The sequence below is a fragment of the Zosterops lateralis genome, assembly GCF_965231275.1.
Source record: "Zosterops lateralis genome assembly, chromosome: 22".
In the NCBI taxonomy this organism is placed as follows: Eukaryota; Metazoa; Chordata; class Aves; order Passeriformes; family Zosteropidae; genus Zosterops; species Zosterops lateralis.
Window position 1 is genome coordinate 5221000 of NC_139782.1, and position 18313 is coordinate 5239312.

General features: G+C 41.5%; 1 protein-coding gene across 1 annotated transcript in view; it reads right to left on the bottom strand.

Annotated features, from left to right (window-relative positions):
• The window catches only part of PLCH2 (phospholipase C eta 2), a 74551-nt gene that overhangs the window by 9466 nt on the left and 46772 nt on the right, over positions 1 to 18313 (bottom strand). The window contains exons 6-21 of the mRNA XM_083876902.1: positions 17380 to 17550; positions 15461 to 15554; positions 11918 to 12121; positions 10735 to 10855; positions 9334 to 9505; positions 8971 to 9078; positions 7635 to 7793; positions 6815 to 6907; positions 6248 to 6348; positions 5822 to 5919; positions 5322 to 5504; positions 4860 to 4967; positions 4576 to 4700; positions 4113 to 4197; positions 3465 to 3611; positions 2458 to 2537 (exon numbers count right to left, since the gene is read on the bottom strand). Of these exons, the coding sequence (XP_083733028.1) occupies positions 2458 to 2537; positions 3465 to 3611; positions 4113 to 4197; positions 4576 to 4700; positions 4860 to 4967; positions 5322 to 5504; positions 5822 to 5919; positions 6248 to 6348; positions 6815 to 6907; positions 7635 to 7793; positions 8971 to 9078; positions 9334 to 9505; positions 10735 to 10855; positions 11918 to 12121; positions 15461 to 15554; positions 17380 to 17550 (2049 nt within the window). The remainder of the gene's footprint in view (positions 1 to 2457; positions 2538 to 3464; positions 3612 to 4112; positions 4198 to 4575; positions 4701 to 4859; positions 4968 to 5321; positions 5505 to 5821; positions 5920 to 6247; positions 6349 to 6814; positions 6908 to 7634; positions 7794 to 8970; positions 9079 to 9333; positions 9506 to 10734; positions 10856 to 11917; positions 12122 to 15460; positions 15555 to 17379; positions 17551 to 18313) is intronic.

The following is an 18313-nucleotide window of genomic DNA, read 5'->3' on the forward strand; positions in this document are numbered from 1 at the left end:
TTGAATCAGTGGAGTGATTCAAGAACCCAAAGGCAGATTTGGTTAACTTGGGGGGAGAAAAAAAAAGTTTTAAAAGAAGGAAAAAAAATAAAAGAGAGCAGTTTTGAGGGAGATCCAGGACATTGTGCTTTCAGCTTCCAGCCCAGCTTTTACAGGGCTTTTTCCCTCTCTAAAGCAGACTTGAAAAACAGCACAAGAGGCTTTCTCACAATTTTGCAAATGATTCTCTGTCAATGTTCTTTTCCCTGTGAAAGAAGAGGTTTGAATTATAGCCCTCAAGAGAAAAGGCAGGAGAGGGAGAGGCTCAGAGAAGGGGGAGAATGGCAGGACTTTTATCCTGGATCTGCTTCACAGGGGGAGGGCTCTGTGGCTGTCAATGACCCCACAGGAGTGACCCAGTCAAATGTCACAATCCATGTCCCATGAGTTGGAGAGCTCGGAAATGCTAACAAGGAAACGTTGATGCTGATGAAGCTACCAGCTCAAGGCATGCAGGTGTGTGGTGGTGTCTGCACCTCCCTGAGGCAGGAGGGGTACCTTCAAGGCGTCTAAAAACGCTCTGCTTCTAAAAGGAGACTTTTTTGACATAGAGAAGCCCACTGAAATCACAAACAGACAGAGTAAAGGCAGAGTAACAGTGAGGGAGGATCTCAGAGATAGGCACATCTAGAAAAACCACAAGAAATTCTGCACTACATGAGCAGACCACAGAAGAGACAGAAACAAAGAAAAGCCTTTCCAGGAAACAGAGCAATCTGAAAGAGATTTCACACACAAGTTAAGGTAAAAAAAAAAAAATAAAAATCTAAGACTGTTTTAGTGCTTTTAGTGCATTTAGTGCAATACCAAGCTACTGAGCAGGTGGAATATGTCCATTTATAAAAAATTCCCAAAATGTAAATATTTGCATTAGAGTCTCTGGATTAATAAAGAATGGGTAAAACCAGGCTGATAACTGGGGTGATTTTTTCTGCCCATAATTAAGAGAGGAGAAAAGAATTTTCTTCTCTCTTAATTATGGGCAGAAAAATTGGAGTTTTAAAAATTCTAATTTGGACAGTACTCTGTTAACTGAAAATCAAAGTAAAAAGTGATTGAGACAGATCAAACCAGAAAGGGACATGTAATATTTCTTCCACATTTTCAGTAGTTTTTATTAAAATTAAAAATTTAAAAAAAAAAAAAAAAAAAAAAATAAATTAAAAAAAAAAAAAAACCACAACACATACAGGCTTTCCTTCCAAATCCTTATATTTTGTCAGTGCACAGAATCACTTCGTAACACCAGCAAACCCAGAGAGACTGCAGTGACAATCAGGGAAAACCAAGAAAATCTATATCCCAAAAAAACTGCCAAAGTTTAAAGGGACACGTTGCCCCTCTGTAAACTATCACCAGCCAGACACTCATGAAGAAGTTAGTAAGAGCAAAAAATTATGAAAGGCTAGGAAATTAAAGATGAACAGAGAGAGAATTTGCCAAAGGAGGTTTGAATTGAAAATACTTCAAATATTCCCAAAGGATGAACATTGTCCCTTCTATTAAACAAGGGCAGCGGCTTGGAAGCTGATAGAGTTACGTAATTAAACAGTGATTAAAGTGTAGCAGTTAAAAAAAGCTGTTTTCCCGTTCGGGAAATGCCCGAATTATCCTTCCGAGGAGGAGCTGGCATTCCCAGCCCGTTGGATGCCTCCTCCTGCTGCTGTGATGCCGAAATTGCACCTCGTTACTGCGGGACAAACTGAGATCCCCAAGGCCCTGCAAAGGGCTTTGCACCTGGATTTCATTGACATTCACAGCACAGAATTCTGCACTGAGAGGACAGGAGCTGTCTCGTTTTTATCTGGCCTAGGAAAAGTCTGAAATTAGGGCTTTACTTTATTGGAAATTGAGATGTGGCACCCTGAGAGTTGTTTATTTCCTGCGTGTGAAGCAAACACACCCTTAATAACAGATAAAAGGTGCAAATATGTCCAACTGTTAGTAGCATCACCTTTCCTCTGCATTTTAAGAGTTATTATGGCAAAAAATCCAAAGCAAATAAGCTTGAAGAATTTAATTAAATTTAAAATGCCAGAACATCAGGCAGAGCCTTTATAGCACCAGCTTTGCAGGGAGCAAGGGCTCAAGGTTAAGGTGTGTAACCTTTGGCTCAGCAAGGTGCACTCACAGGACTGGACACAATCCCATTATTTATATAAACGTGTGTGCTGCAATGAAATAACCTTCCTCTATGGCTTCCTCAAAAAGGCACTGCAAGAATCTCTTTTATAGCTTTCCCTATGATTTGCCTTTACCTCCATGAATATTCAGAAAGATCTCAGGCTACTGTGACAAGCAGAGAGATAAATTTTACTCAAAGTAAACAAAAAAACGTCAGCCTGGACCTTCACCCACTGAGTTTCCCTGGTGTGATACAAGATCCTGGCAGCTCCTGTGGGGGTGTTGCACACTCACCTTACCACAGATGTCATTTATAGCCACATGCACAAAGATGGAAGCCTCTTCTATGCCTTCCAGGTACACGTGTCTGTAACCTGAAACAGAGGGAGCAGAGCTGGCACAGGGTTGGGACAGATCACAGCAGGAGCAGCTGGAGACTTTCCTTTTGTGAGCAGCAGAAGAGATGGAGCAGAATTCTCCCAGCTCCTCCTCACAGTGAGGATCCAGGCTCAAGCATCACCTTGCCACACACTCAGGTACCTGATTCACACCATTTGCAAACTTCACCCCCATTTTTTGTTACGATTTCATAAAACAGCCATGTACTGTTTCATCCAGGGTCAGTTATTGCTGCTGTCATCCATGATTTAAACTTGACCACATTCTCTCCTCTGGACTTTCAGTCCATTATTAAGACGGTAAACCTTTCATCCAAGGTCAGTTTACTGAGACTGGATTTTTTAAAAAATCTTAAACACAAACTTTTTTCTTTACTTTGAAAGGAAAGAAAAATACAGACAAGAAGTTTTAATGTGAAAGAAGACTGAGCTGAAAACAGAAAGAGGAAACTGTCATCAAATGGCATTTAATAACCTGGATCCCATCATTAGAAGAGGTAACTTTCTGTTCTATGTTAAACTACTACTCATAGTCATAAAACCAAGCAAAACTCCAGAGTTTTTCCAAAAACTGGTGTGAAGAAAGAGACAGAAAAAGCACTAAAGGAGTAAAGATCCTGTAGAGCAGCCTGCCAAGCTCACAGTATTTACCCACCCTGCTTAACAATCTTACATTTTTTTTCCAAATCTAGTCCCAAAAGTCTGGAGTTAATTGATTTAGTCTTCACCTAAATCAGTCTTCACTGATCACCATATCAGTTGGTAGCTGACTAAGGCAGAGAACTCAGGCCCCAAAGTTTAGTCTCCTGTTCTAACTAGAAATTTCTGCAGCAAATACATTAATTTCTATTTTTCAGAGGCAAAATCCCAGCCCACTAATTTGGGATGTCCCCTTTCTCTCACCTGGCATCATACTGCTGAAGGCTATTGTCCTCTGGCCGATGAAATCCCTCCCGATGGGGTCGTGGTCCCACACGAGGAACCGGATCAGGGCAATCTCTGGCATGTGCACTGTGAACACCAACGTCTCCTCCCACATGGGGTTAAAACCTTGCAAAGGGGGGAATCAGCCTTTTAGGGATCTCATTCACAAGAAACAACAAGCCTGCCTACACAAGGAGTGCCTCAGCTGAAGTGTCGTTCTAGTTTTCCTGACAGATTGATTGCTGATCTTGGAAAATCCAGTACTCCCACAAGGAGCAGCACAAGGATTTGCAAGGAACAGAGTTGGGTCTCACCTAAATTTGGCCCTGCTTCCAGCAGGGGTTTGGCCAACTTGCCTTTTTACCACAGCAAGCTCAAAATACCCTTCTCTCACACATAATGGGAAAACAAATGTCTTGTTTCACATCAAGACCTTTGGCATATTTATTCCAACTCAGTCAAATAAGTCAAAATCCAAGTCTAATTAATATAAAAATGCTGAAATCCAATTGTCAGTGCTTTGTCATAATAGGCACCAAATCTTATCTACTCCTGTTCTTATGAAAAACACTTGCCTGCAAGAGGATGTTTCAGCCATAAAAAAACCTAAATCCCAGATAATCTTACCATTATCATCAACTACTCTGGTTTGTTCTTTGAAGCAATCAACAGGTAAGCCTATAACTTCTACTTCAACAAATGGATCTATGATCTGAAAAACAAAAAGCAACGAATGACAAAGAGTGACAAAGATGAAACTCAAGCAAAAAGCTTTTACAATATGGGTACTGTATGTGAATGTCTGGGTAATTATTGGTCCTGAGCCATATGGAGTGGATTATTAAATTGCTAAGATCCCTCTCCTTTTTTCTTTTGCTTCTTCTCCTGGAAGTGCTGTGTTGGCAGTTGGAGGAAAACCATCAAACCACTGCTTGTGATGCTTAAAAGTGAAGAAAACCACCTGAAGATGTAGGATGTGCATGACCTAATTTATTCATGTTCTGTGTAACTGTAGGATGTGAAATCCTCATCCTTAACCCAGCCAGTATGGAAATAAATCACAAAATAACAATCACCAGCTGCCCCATACCTCTCCTCTGTCTCCCAGCATGGAATCACGGGGTTTGGGAAGTTGTTGACCACTGATAATTCGTAGAACCAGTTGTTTCTTCAATTGACCAGGCAGTGGGTCTTCAGAATTTGGATTAAAGACACCTGTAAGAATGAAGAGTCCCATAATGTGAAAGTGCAACATGATTTTAATTACAGATACCTTCTGGCATCAGAAATGCATCTTTAAACAAAGGTAACAAGGCCCCACACTCAATCCTGTCATGCAGTCAGCGACCCACTGGTTTTGCTGGTTTTCCTTACCTTGACACATGCAGTTTGGTTTGAGGACATAGCCACAGTTCCCATTGGCACTAAATTTGGCCCGGTTCAGTTGCAGCATTCTCCCCTCTGACTGGTAGTTTAGTGCAACTATTTAAAAAAAAAGAAAATCAGATTCAAAATTGACTTCTTGGATGCAAAAAATCAGATATCTTATGGAAAATTTTTCTGTTATATTACAGCTTCAGGTAGAGAAGCTCTCCAGAAGAGCTGAACTCTGAAGCCATCTTGCATTTGAGAAGTCCATTTATTTCCATTTACCAGACAACTCCTTGCATGTAAGACACATGTTCAAGGTAACCAATCCAGGGACAGTGACAAGGAGGACTCAATGATCAGCAAAGCTGAGAACTCACAGTTTCCTAAAGGGGTGATTCCTCAGCTCCTATTAAAACATCCCTCCCAAAATAGAAGGAAAAATAAATAGGTTTTCTTTCTACTCACCAAGTTGGCAGCCAGCATTCCAGAAGGGCTGGGGGTTGTAGTTGCTGGAGTCCACTCGGTAGGAGGAGGGGTAGATGCGGGACAACTGGTGCTGGTTGAAACGTAGGTACTGTGCTGGCTTCTGCTGCAGGATCTGGTGGGCTTTGGTTTCACTGAAAGATGAAACCTGCCAGCTGGAAGAGACTGCAGAGGAGATTAGAGGTAATCTCCTTATTCATTTATTTATTATCTAGATAAAGCTTTCAAAAGTACATAGCATGAGTCCCTTTTAACTATCAAGCATCATTTCAGTGCATGCCACTCAGAGGGAGCTGTTTTCCTTAAATTACAGCAGACACTGTGCTTCTTGGAGCAGTTATGGTTGGAAAAGGGAAGCTGAATATGTTGATGAACTGAATCTTCATTAAGAAGTCTTCTTTTAATGAAAAGATACGTAAAAACATAAACCTTTCCATTTCTTCGGTAGCAATTATTTTCACCAAACTTTTAGTTCAACTTACTTTCAGTTTCAACATCGTGGATGCCAACAGACTTTGTGTATTTCACCAGGTCAGACAGGGCCCTGGACAGCTTCATTGTCTTCTTCTGTCGGTTTACCCTAGAAAGACAAAATAAATTAACTTCACACCAATTAAGGGGTAAATATATCGTTCATATTTAAAAATAAATCAGGGTAAAGAAATATAGGAGACATTAAGAGCCCAAAATGCATAGAAGGTCCACTGTACTTTGCTAATTAATGTGAATAGCACCAAGAAATCATTCTGGTGATTTTGTGGCAGACATTGCATCTCCTCCCCACATTCCTGTCCCATGCCTGCAGCCACCAACAAACTGGCACCTAGACCAGAGGCAAACCTATTTAGTGGGTGCATTTATGCAGGCATATTTTGGCAACAAAGCTGCCCAATCACTTGTTAACAAACCTGCTGTAGTGTACAGAGCTCCTGGCTAAATTCCCCTGAGAATCTGAATCGTCTTCACCCTCTTCCAGACTTGATGCCTTTTTCAATTTGCTTCCTTTTTTCTGTGCCAGAAGGAAATAAAACCATAATGTCATAACTGTGTGATCAAAAGTTTGAGCAGCTGGCTACAATTCTGCTTTGTTATGCCAATGAGTGTGTTACTTAGAGAAAATGGAAAATGACAGCTTTCGTAACACTCAGCTCTGCAGCAAAATTTGCACATGGGGAAAACTCAACCCAGGGTCTGAGCCTTGTTATAAAGAAAGCCCAAATCCTCACATAAAAGGTGTAAATTAATTTCAGTGGTTCTCAGTTAGATCTTGGATGCCCTCAGACCTTCATGTAGATTGAATCTGTGTTGTTATGTACAATGATAAGCAGCTCCCCAGCCTGTCTGTTCAGTAACAGCCTCAGAGTGAGGTGCTGCAGATGTTGCAGTTATGAAATTCCTCTCCACTGCGTGCAAAAATAAAAAAACCCTCCAAGAACACAAAATGTGGTGCAGACCTCACCTTGCCAGGGGCTCACCTTGCGTTTGGAAAAGCTGCCCATGAGTGACCGGCTCTGCCTTTTGCTGGCACTGAAATCTTCCCCAGATTCCACATCATCCTCAAGTTTACTCTGAAGCAACCAAAGAGAGAACACAGGAGTTCAGAGTGCTCAGTCTCTGGACATCAGCACAAACAACAGGGGTTTTAGCCCTGACTGTTCTGGGTAAAACCTCTGCTAAAGGGTTTGTCAAGCCTTGGCCTTGTAGTGGCTCTCACAAGAACTCTCCGATATGTGGTGTAAAGTGCTGGGTTTAAAGTACATCCAAAACTCACCCCAAGAATGTTTTGGGAAGCTGATTTTTAGTTCTCATCCCTAGTTTAGTTTTAATCCCTGGTTAGTGCACCTGCTTATTATTGGCAGATCTCCACTGTTTTTCATTTGTGTGGAAAAATCTTCCCAAACTTTTTGTGGCTTATTACAAAGTCTGAAATGAAAATGCCTCGACTTCGTGAAGTGTAGTCTGTGGGTTGAGTACCTTTTTATAAATCAGAATTATTATAAAATTAAAATATATTGAAAATGCATAGAACATAGAGAACTGAGGAGCAAAGAGAACCCAACTTTGATAAGCAGTTTTTATAATGGAAAATCAAATTCTTTCTGTTGAAAAGTCATTTCAGAGTACATTTCATGCTCCAATTGCTGTATGAGCAAGATAAGTAGTTTGTGTATCTGACAGTGATGTTCACCTGGCATCATCATTAACTGCATGAACTCAGCTATGAAGCTGAAGTCAATAATATAAGATATATTTAGTAAACTAATGGAACACGAGTACAATTAAATATAAATTCACCTTCTTACTATCAGACTTCAGCCCAGCCTTTCCTGTGGACGGTAGAGTGGAAACCGTAAAATTGTTTGGATCTTCACAGTCACGGATTTTGGATTCTTTTATCAGTGAGTCAAGTTTTTTCTTTGCTATATTCTCCACTCTTTTCCTGTTAGCAGACGCCTGCAAAAAATCATTAAATCATTAAAAAGGCAGTGATGAAAACAGCATCATGTGAGTCCCATGCCATGCCCAGGCCAACCCTGCAGCTACAAGAGGTGAAAATCTATTGGGTGGAATGGATGGGAGATGCTTTAGAATCCTCTTTTCAGCAGATCAAAGGCAAAATGCAAGAAAACTCCTGTTTCCTGCTCTGTGTGCACCATGGCCCAGGTAGGGAAGTGGGGAAATAAAACTAAAATTAAAAATCAAGAGTTTTCTTTTTCACTAAGGTCTTTTAGGGGGAGATAGATTGTGTTATCTCTGTAAGCCTCAAGAATTCCCAGTTACATTTGTCATGAAACAAACTCTGATTTTCTGAACTCTTCAAAAATTCATTTTGGAAAGCAAACCAGGTGTAGCAAATCTCAGATTTAAAGCATCAGTAAACCTCAGCAAAGTGAACTGTTAATAACAAAGATAGTGCTGTAAAATATCGAAAAGTGATATGCTAACATGTAATAACTTCCATAAAGCAAAGAAATTATTTTTCTCCTTTGGTAGTCTTATTCAGAAAGAAGTTTCTCTTCTAGATAAAAAGGATCAGGTCCATAACACAAAATGAGGAAATAGCCTGAGGGAGAGAGGACTGAGAATGAAACTCTCTCAAAGGCAATCTGGTTTATGTCATTAAATGGTTTTGCTGTGTTTTGTATTGTTTCTGTAAGGCGCAGTGGAACCTGCCAGAAGATTAAAGTGACAAAAAATAGAACTTTTAAAAAGGATGAAGAAATAAGGGATTTTCAGACTGAAGCCAGCAGAGATTTTCTTTACAGTAAAAATCAACCAAGCCTAGCATTCAAGCAAAGTGAAGTGATGCTCTGTAAAAATGACCACAATTTGATGTAAGTAGAATATTTTCTTTTCTTTTTCTTGCATTTTAGCAAGAAGTACACTGTGATGCACTGAAGAATCATGAGATATTACTCTTTAAAATCCCACACTTGAAACATAACCCCTCGAACGGGTGCTGCTTCCTCTGCACTTTTGTCAATCTGCCCCCAGGAAGGTTTAGAACCTGAACCACTTGTGATGAATCTCAAAGATCAGACCACACCCACAACCCAGAGAACTCCTACAAGGTTTCCTCTCACTGAGATGGGAAGCCTTGACAGACATTTACATTCAAATGGGCACTTACATCTCCATTCATTAGTTTACAGTCGTCATCAATCTCATCAGCACTGTCCTCGTCAGAAACTTCTCCTTCCTCTGCATCATCGCTGATGTTGGCTGGAAGTTTCTTGCCCTAGAAGATAAATTTATTACACAGGCAGGGGAGCATGCAGCTCTTGATATGACATATTCTAAAAAAATTACTCAAAGCATGTCCTTTCCAGGATCTTACTGACTGAGAAGACATTTGCTCTGAGCCTTTAGTAGCAGTTTTCCTAAAGTCTGCTTTTTGTGAAATTATTTAAGTTAGGGTACAGTGATAACCAGGCAGAAATCATCACCATCACAAACAAGAGGAAGGAAAGAACACATGAAGCAGGTGTCTTACCTTAACCAGGATCTTCCCTTTAAGACTTGCTGGTGAAGGGAGCTTTGTGGAGTCATCGTTGTGCACAGAGGACAGATCCAGTTTGTCTCCCAGGATTTCTGTGAGATACTGAGCCATCTTCTTCTGCTGCACGATGCTGCAGTGGTTCTCAATTGACAGGATCACAGGGTACCTGCAGAGACCAGCAAGTATCAGCTGCAAATTCAGCTTTTACAGCCTGAAGACTTTTCCCACTAACAACAGAGCAGTGTCATACAGATAAAACTGCAGACAAAGCCTTTTCTACAAAGACAGCAATGTTGTTTCTAGTTTTAGTCTTACTGTTCTCTTTTATTGTTGATTATCCAGGCCAAGGCCAAGGAACAACAATGTCTTGTTGGTTGAAGATAAGACCTGTGGAACATCTATTCCAGTGTGGTCAGTGCAATGTAAAACCACACTGAAGATGGATTTCTCTTTAGGGATTATGCTTTTTTAAGATCAGCACAACAGCCAGTCTATAAAGGAGTTTTGCAGGACTGAACTATCAGGGATTCATTAATTAAAAATCAATTATTTTTATCCTGACATCAGGCCTTCATTAGCTCTTCATCAGGAAAAATAAGGCTTTCAGCCAAACCAGGACCAAACTTTCCCAGTCGATGATGTGGTCCCAGTTACCCTTTTTGCAAAGGTTCAAAAAACTGAACAATTTCAGAAGCATTGCCTTTGATTTGTTTGCCATGACTTCAGGCAAACTGTAAAAAATCCCAGGCTCTTAAGAACTTTACCTGGTCTGAAAATTTAGTGCAAGTTTAGCTCTATTTGTAAAGGCAGATGGGGTGCTTTGGGGGAGCTACTGGAAAATTTTTACAGTGATAAAGTAATTCCTATTTAAAAAGAAACAAAGGTTGGCACACGCATTTTGACTGTGTGTGGAGGAGGAGAACAGTAACTGCCATATGAAACTTCCCATGAATAATACTGATTTTCTGAGCAATGTACCTGCAGGGAAAATAACTTATTTCTGATGAACACTCTGTTTTGTCCACAATTGGGCCATTGTCTCTTTGGATTCTTTATTCCCTGGCTTGTTTCCTATCCCTGGAGCACCCAGGTGTAGCCTTGGCAGCACCAGAGTGCACATCCAGAGAGACAAAGTGGTTAAACTGTCAGCCCTTCACTAAAAACCTGTTGTTCCTCAGGTGTTGTACAAGCTCAATAAAGCCAGCTCCACACCTCTGTGCAGAATATCCCTACTCAGCTTTGCCTTGGTGTCTCTTTCTGAAGGATTTCCTCCCAGAAAACAACTCCAAATTCTGTCTGGAATTCTGGAACAGGTCAGATCTTCACTTCCTGTACAAGGATGTCAGGGAACATTCATAGCCCTGAGACTCAAAGGTTGGCAGGCTGGATACATACTCATTCTTGATGAAGGCATATTTGTTGATAGTTTCAATCACATCTTTGAAGAGGATTTTGGAAGTCAAGGTGTATCCATGGTGGACAATTGGTTCCCCATCTGGCCCGTCCCAGCAGTCAACTGCAGGACAGAAACAATGACACCCATCAGAGCAGGAACACCTGGCCCACCACCTGTGGGAGACCATAAAACCCTGAGATTCCCCTCAGCAGCTCAGCCAGCTGTGTCCCCAAAGCAGGGCACAGGTTCATTCCCACCCTGCATCTCCCTCCTCACTGTGCCGAACATCCTTCCTGGGAAGGAACTTCCTGGCCTTGACCTCGTGCTGGACCCACAGGGGTCTGTTCCCACTGTTTGAGAAAGCCCCAAGCAATGAAATTCTTTTAACAAGTGCTGAGGAGTTTATGACAGGGAGAGAGATGACAGAGCAGAGCATTGCTTTCATTGTGCTCCTGCTGAACCTGAAAAGTTCTCAGCCAAGCTGCTCACAGCACAGGCCAAGCCAAGACCTGGTCATCCCTAGCCCACTCTGGATTTTACCTAACTTTATACTTGTCAATTATTATATTTCCATGAAATGTTTTACTCCTCTGAAGCACCCAATGGCACATCCACAATCCAACCTGAACAAACCATATTTGCCTTCTGAAAAGCTGTGAAAACACTTTGATGGTCAGAACATTGAAGATGATTATGATACAGGCAATGTCTCAGAAAGGCAGCAGAAGTATCAGAAGGGATTCCACAAAAATGCTTCCTGGTCCTGCAGAGACTGTCAACATTTCACAGAATATTTCCTTGAGCAGAAATAGCCACTTTCCTCTTAGGTGTGGCAGGAACTCTGCCATATTTGCCAGTCTGGTTGTCACACACTTGGCTAAGGCAGGACAAGCCTCACTGCCTCCTGCCCAACATCAGCATCCTCTCTACAACAGGAGTTTTACAATTTTTCCTCACTACCAACACCACCACTGCTCAAATGTCTCTTTTATTTCCATTCTGAAGAAAATTTGTCCATCCTACCACAACATTATTTTGTTGCTCTTTATGAAAGGAAGACACCATTTCCCCAGGCTTTTTCCTCTCTCCAATTACCATGTCTTCTGCAGAAGTCACAAACCTTTCTTCAGAGAGGAGAAACAAGACTACAGAGCCCACAGAGAGCTCCTGTTTGCTCTTTACCTTCCACGCAGCGACAGCCAGACTGTAGCACCCATGCATACATGTCCACCCTGGATTGGGACATCAGCTGATCTCCCATGAGGTAGGTGTTGTGTGAAGAGGTAATGAAGTAGTGACTCAGAGGGTAACTCATGTCCTGGTTCACATGGTAATGTTCTGGGTTGAATATGTCCCCCGATGGACTCCGCATGTAATTGGTGAAACCTGTCAACAAACAACACTGTAAATAATGCAGTTTCATCCTTTTTGTGGCCATAACTTTCCTAAAAACCAACCTAAAATTCATCCCTATATTCATCAGCACATTTAAGATAAAGAAATAGCACCACTACACCCAAATTGTCACCATGACCAAGTGCAGTTATTGCTTTTCTCATTGCTTTGTACATTTTCCTGCTCTGCCTTTCCTGAGGAAAAAAGATGTCTATTTAATCCAAATCTCTTAGGCTTATAACTTGTGTCAAAAGATTCTGATAAGACATTGGGTCACACGGTATATAAAAGCCTCCAGAGATCTGCAGTCATATCCTGGAGTTGTCCTCAGTGAAATCTTAAGATCCACAGTTTTTGATAACCTAAGATCCTCTCCTCTCCTCTCCGATTTTCCCAAAAAATATTAGAATAATGACAGTACACATTGGCTTGTACAAGCTACACTCTCTAATTTGGATATGACACCACAAACCTGCTGGAGGAGTGGGGAGCTCTGCAGTACTGCACTAATGTCACTCCAGAGATTAAAGTTCACTCCAGACTTGACACTGAAATATCAGTTATCTGTGGGGCTTTCAGTGATGTTACCAGAAGAATTTATTTTCTGGAGTAGTGGGATACTTGTGAATCCTGCAGACATCATCACTGGGCCCTCCGTGTATTGCAATCACTACTCTTGTTCAGAAGCAAAGTTTTAGCAAGTTATTTTATCTTTGTGTGAAATTTCTGCTTTCAGACCCCCAGCAGGCATTTGTGCACATATCACAGACACTTTCACAATTCAGACTGACATGAAACACTGTAACTTCAACTTCAAATCTCCCCCAAAGGTTTTTCTTTCACCACCAAGGAAAGACTCAGATTCACATTCACACCCTGGTGTTGCTGACAGCATTGATGCCTTTGATCAGTAGGTTTCTGCTTCAGGGACTTCCAATTCTCCTGACATTTCACTCATTCCATAAATTAATGTGCCTGTGTAAAAATCCTGCCAAACTTCCAAAGGTCTCAACACTTTTGACTGTGACAAGATAAAGTGTCACCTGTAGGATGGTTCTTCTAGGCTCTATGTTTTGTGTTGGTGAAAGTTTTATTAAAGGAAAAGAGCTGATAGACACAAATAGCAGCCAAAAAGCTTTTTGAACAATACACTGGGACACAGTGCCAGGGAATTCAACTCAGCCCAGCTGAATATTGAACTCTCTTGGAGCACGTACCATGATCAATGAGCAAATCAGTGATAGAGCCAGGGTGAAAACAAAAGATGAACCAAGGCAGAGCAGCCACCGTGGAAAATGGATAGAGCACAGAGTGTGTCAGCAAACACACAGCCAACCACTCGTGGCAGGTAATCAGTTCTTCCTGCAAACCAATCAGCTGCTGCCAGATTAATTCCACCCAGCACTGGGAGGGCAGCTGCTGCAACAACACCATTGTTGGCTTTAAGCTCTTGTTAAAATATGATGTCGTGATGGTTGTAATGAGTTCACACTGACTGGATTTATCAGTCCTACAAGGAATAAAAACAGGAATGAAGGAAGGTCCTGTCAGCAGTGTGTCCCACAGGACTGCAGTGCTCACACTCAGGGAAGGTGCACTGGCACGGTGTCACTGATCAGCAGACAAAGGTAAAGGTTTCTTTGCAAGGCTGTGAATGAGCCCATTGTCACAGGCCAGCCCAAAGTGCTCTGTGACAAAAGCCAGCACAGCTGAGGGCACAAGGCAGCTCAGGCACACGAATGAATACCAAAGGACAAAGAACACTGTACTGTTATTTCACTACTATTGAAGTGCAGCCAAATGTGGGCAGGATGCTCCTGTCCGGGCTGTACCAATCTGAGGAATGAACAGGCAGCTTCAGCTTCCATGGCTGTTGCGTTTCAGTCCTCAGGGCAACACTGGATTGTTTTCTGGGAGACAGGAGACATCTAAAGTCTCAACTCCACACAAAGACAAGAGAGGAATAACTCCACTGTGTGTGTGCACACACATGTTCATATATGATGTACATGCAGACACAGATTTATGATTTTTAAGCAGCTCTTCCTTTGTCAGCTCCAGCAGTGTGTCCCTGTCAGCTCCTCAGTCACCTCTGTTGGGATGTTATCAGAAATCTCCTGCATTAATTAAGCTCTAGATTAGGTCTGTTCTGTTCTGCTGCACTTTCAGCAAGTTACTGGAGGGGTTAAAGTCACAAAGCTTTTTCCAATTGTCTCCAAAGGACCTCACCTTCTGCTTCCCCCTGATCAGGAGCTCTGTAGCAGACACCAGCAAAATGTCACCATGCTGGACTCTCTTATCCTAACCCATAAAGTCTTTAATGTTTTAACATCCATTCTGAGGCAAAGCAATTGTATAGAATTTTTAAAAGTTGTTTTTCTCCACAGAAACTTACAATAGTTTGAAAAACTTGCTCTTACTTTTGCAGGTATGAGGAAGGCAAGATAATGAACTAGCTTATTCATTATTTATGTGACTGCAACTGCCTGTAAAGACCAGAAAATGAAAAGAATATCATCTGCTCCCTCACTGGCATTAGCATAAGCTTTAAAATAAATTGAAAATTTAGTCTGGAAGTAGAACAGACCTTGACCCATCGTCAGCAACCACCTTACACATTGTACCAGAAACTACCCACTTCTTCCTGCAGGAAACCAAACAACTTCTGTTCTGCCACTTTTCAGGATGACAACACACCCACAGAAATGGACAACACTGATTTTCTAAAGGTCCAAAAACTTTTGCACAGAACCTAATTCCTGAGGAACGTTCTCCCTTCTTGGAGTCAATAAGATGTGCCTGAAGATTTACTGTTTAGGGGAAAGGACTTACAGTCAGCCCCCAAAATAACAGCTCCCAGCCTGGTGGTACAGCATTGATATATTTAGAGAGAAGGCTTCAGCAGCAAAGGTCGGGAAGGCAGGACCAATTTCATCTATCATCCCACTCAGACATTTACTCTGGATCCCATCACTCTTCTTATATTAAGACTTAAATGATTTCCAAAAATACCTGCAGGAATGATGCAACTAAATTCAACTGTATTTTCCAAAAGCACAAATAGAGACATCTCCAGTTTCAGCTGACTTTCAATAACTGCTGCTTCATTGTGATATGTACCTTTCAAAACTCCTCCAAAGAGATCTGATTTCCCTTTAGATTCCTCAGTAAATGGTAGATATTAAAAAAAAAAAAGGCAAAAAGACTAAAAGCATACTCTATACAACATGACAAATTTCTACAGCTACATATTCTGCAAGCAGCAGCAATATTCTCCTGAGCATTGAGATAGTTCCCTTTTCCCCACAAAAGCTACACCAGCCAGCTTACCATCAATTCCCAAGGCTCCCTCCTTCTTGTTCTCTGGGCATGGCTCAAACTTGGTGATGATTTCCAGGCAATGCTCTTTAGTCACATTTGTCATCTGTAAAAGCAGCAAAAATGCAGTGTTAACTATTAATCACAGCTTCTCCGAGCTCTCTCCTCTGTCTCCAGTCCAACAACTGGGCAGATTATCCATAGTGGGACTCAGGATTTCCAGTTCCCCAGTGGGATTCTCACTCCTGTCAATCAGTGTCAGGTCAGATCAGAAGGAGAGTGCTCTGTGAAAAGTTTCTGTGCTATTGGCAGCTGCCTGATGGCAGAGTTCTGCTTTGTAGGTCAGATCTGTTGTCAGGCACCACAGAGCATCCAAACAGAACGGGCATTGTCACAAACCAATGGGATTTCTTCTCTTGTAGGATTAGAGGATTAGTTTGCATTATCAAAGGTTTTTTTAACTTTAAAATAAAACAAGAAAATGGCTCATCTTTATGCAGCAGACAGAAAAATCTGTTAGTAGCAGGGAAACAGAGAATCGGGACATAATGTTCTCAGGAAATCTGCTAACTTCAAGGTTGCTTTGCATTCTCAACTGAAAAAGAAAAGACTACAAAGGGAAATATGTGTCTGTAAATGTTGTCATTTGTGAAACCAGGGCCAAGAATGTTGAGCTGTAACTTTTTTTACATATTGCAATGTTTTAGTAACTTAATTTTAACACAATTAATACTATTAACTGTTGATGTATTCTCTATTATCTTGATATTATTTAACATTTCTGCCCTGAGTGGTCCAGAAAATCCTTTCTATTAGATGTTGTACACGGCATGAAAACACAGCCCTTGTCATCAGAGTGCAATAAAATGACCACCAATTTGCAACACAGAATTTACTCTTTGCCTGGGAGAAAATGAAACCACCAGCACATCTGATACAAGATCAATGCCTTTTCTGGGGGTGATTTCAAACTTAATAAATAAAAGAAGAAGACAAAACCCTCTAGCTCTGGATTTGAACATCAATGATACTGGGTTCAAAAGATAAAGCTCTGGAACACCAGGTTTTCCTGGAATGGAGTAAAGCTGTTTTCCCTGTCCATGTTGTGTGAGAAAGGCTGGCAAGGAAGAGAAGCTCCTCAGGCAGGATTTGGCCATGTCAGTAATTAGCTGAGTTGATTTGTGTCCCGTGGTGAATGTTCATCTTCCCCTCACCATCTGGAGGATCAATTGACCAATGAAATGGAAACACACCCCACTTATCAAAGAAGATAACTGCCAGAGAGGTGGATTTTTTATTCATTCCTTTAATGGACAATGACTGAAACTCATGGACATTTGTGACTCACAGGCATGAAGTTTCAGAGGAGATCATGAGAGGAAAAGGGCAAAGATAAGTCAAAGCATTTTTTCCTGCAGCACCGGAGTTAAATCATTCTGAGAAAATTTCTTAGGTACTACAGTGTGTTTCAAAAACTCTCCCATACATTAATCATCCTCTCAACTGCCTTTTGAAAGATAATCTTCCAGTTTACACACTGAGATAGTGTGACAAAGTAATTCAGAGTTTCATCATGGGCTGTGCACTAGGTCACAAGCAGAGCCAGGAACACCAGCTTTGCTCCAAGGTACTGAACACTGGGAGCAGACAGATGCTGATGGGATTGCTCAAGGGGAACACATGAAAAAAGAAAGCAATTCTAGAGATTATATTTAGGAGCACACCAAAAGAGCCTGAAGGGGAAAAAAAAAGGTAATGAGAGCAAGAAGATTCAAGAAACAGTCCTGCCAGCCTACAGATGAAAATCAAGAGACATCTGTCTTTTTTTCACATGTACAGCACCGAAGTCCCCATCCTTTTAAAAGGGAACTCATTCCCAATGGCAAGGAGGAAGGCATGCAGCTGGAATTCTGCTCCTGCCTTGGGCCTACCTTCTGTTCAGTCTCCAGGAAGCGTTTCAGGTCATCTGTGTCCAGGTAGTCCTTGTGGTTGCTGTAGGTGAGCATCAGCAGGTACAGATCGCGCCGCGTCGACATCATCTTGTAGAAGGCACAGAACTCCTCGAAGTCCAGCGTGCCCTGGTTGTCATCTGTGTCAGCCTCCTGCAGCACACAGCAATGAGACAGTCAGGAACCTAACTGCCTGCACCAATTTTAAATAAACAAACCTCTGGATGAGAGGGAAGCACTGGAATTAAATGCAGGTTGAAGCTGCCTGACGTGGCTGTTAGAACCAACTGATGTATCAGCCTTGTCACAGGAATCCTCTGCACAGCTTTGAACCTCTCCCATGGATACATCAGTGCAGGAGCCAAAAAACAACTTTGAAGGTTTTAACTGTTCCACAGGGAACCCTGCTGAAGGGTTTCTTCTGTCTATGGCAATCAAGTAAAGACAAGGTACCCTCCAACCACATGCCTGTGTCTGGCAGAATTTCCCACTCAGAATTTTCCACTTCAGAAGATCATTGGAGCCCACGTCATCTTGAAATTAATTTTATATCCAGGATTTGAGAGGATATCTGTTAAATCTATGGCCATAAATTAATAAGATCTGGAAGAATACTAATTTTGCAAGTAAAGAAAAAAATCATCAGGGATTTCACATAAAGGCTTGCTGGTCTCTGCAGGGACTTTGTGATAACAAAAGCTACCATCTCCATTGTTGCTCACTAAATTGGGCCAAGGTCAGCAGAATGCAATGTCAAACAAACAGCTCTTAGCAGTGCAAAAATCTGACAGATACAGAAGGTTGCATGCTGGATATTTTATTAGTACCAGCTATCATAGGATATTGCATACTTTATTAGATAATATTTGTTAGAGAGAACAAAATCAGAGGAGGAAACATGACTGAGTTTCTGATC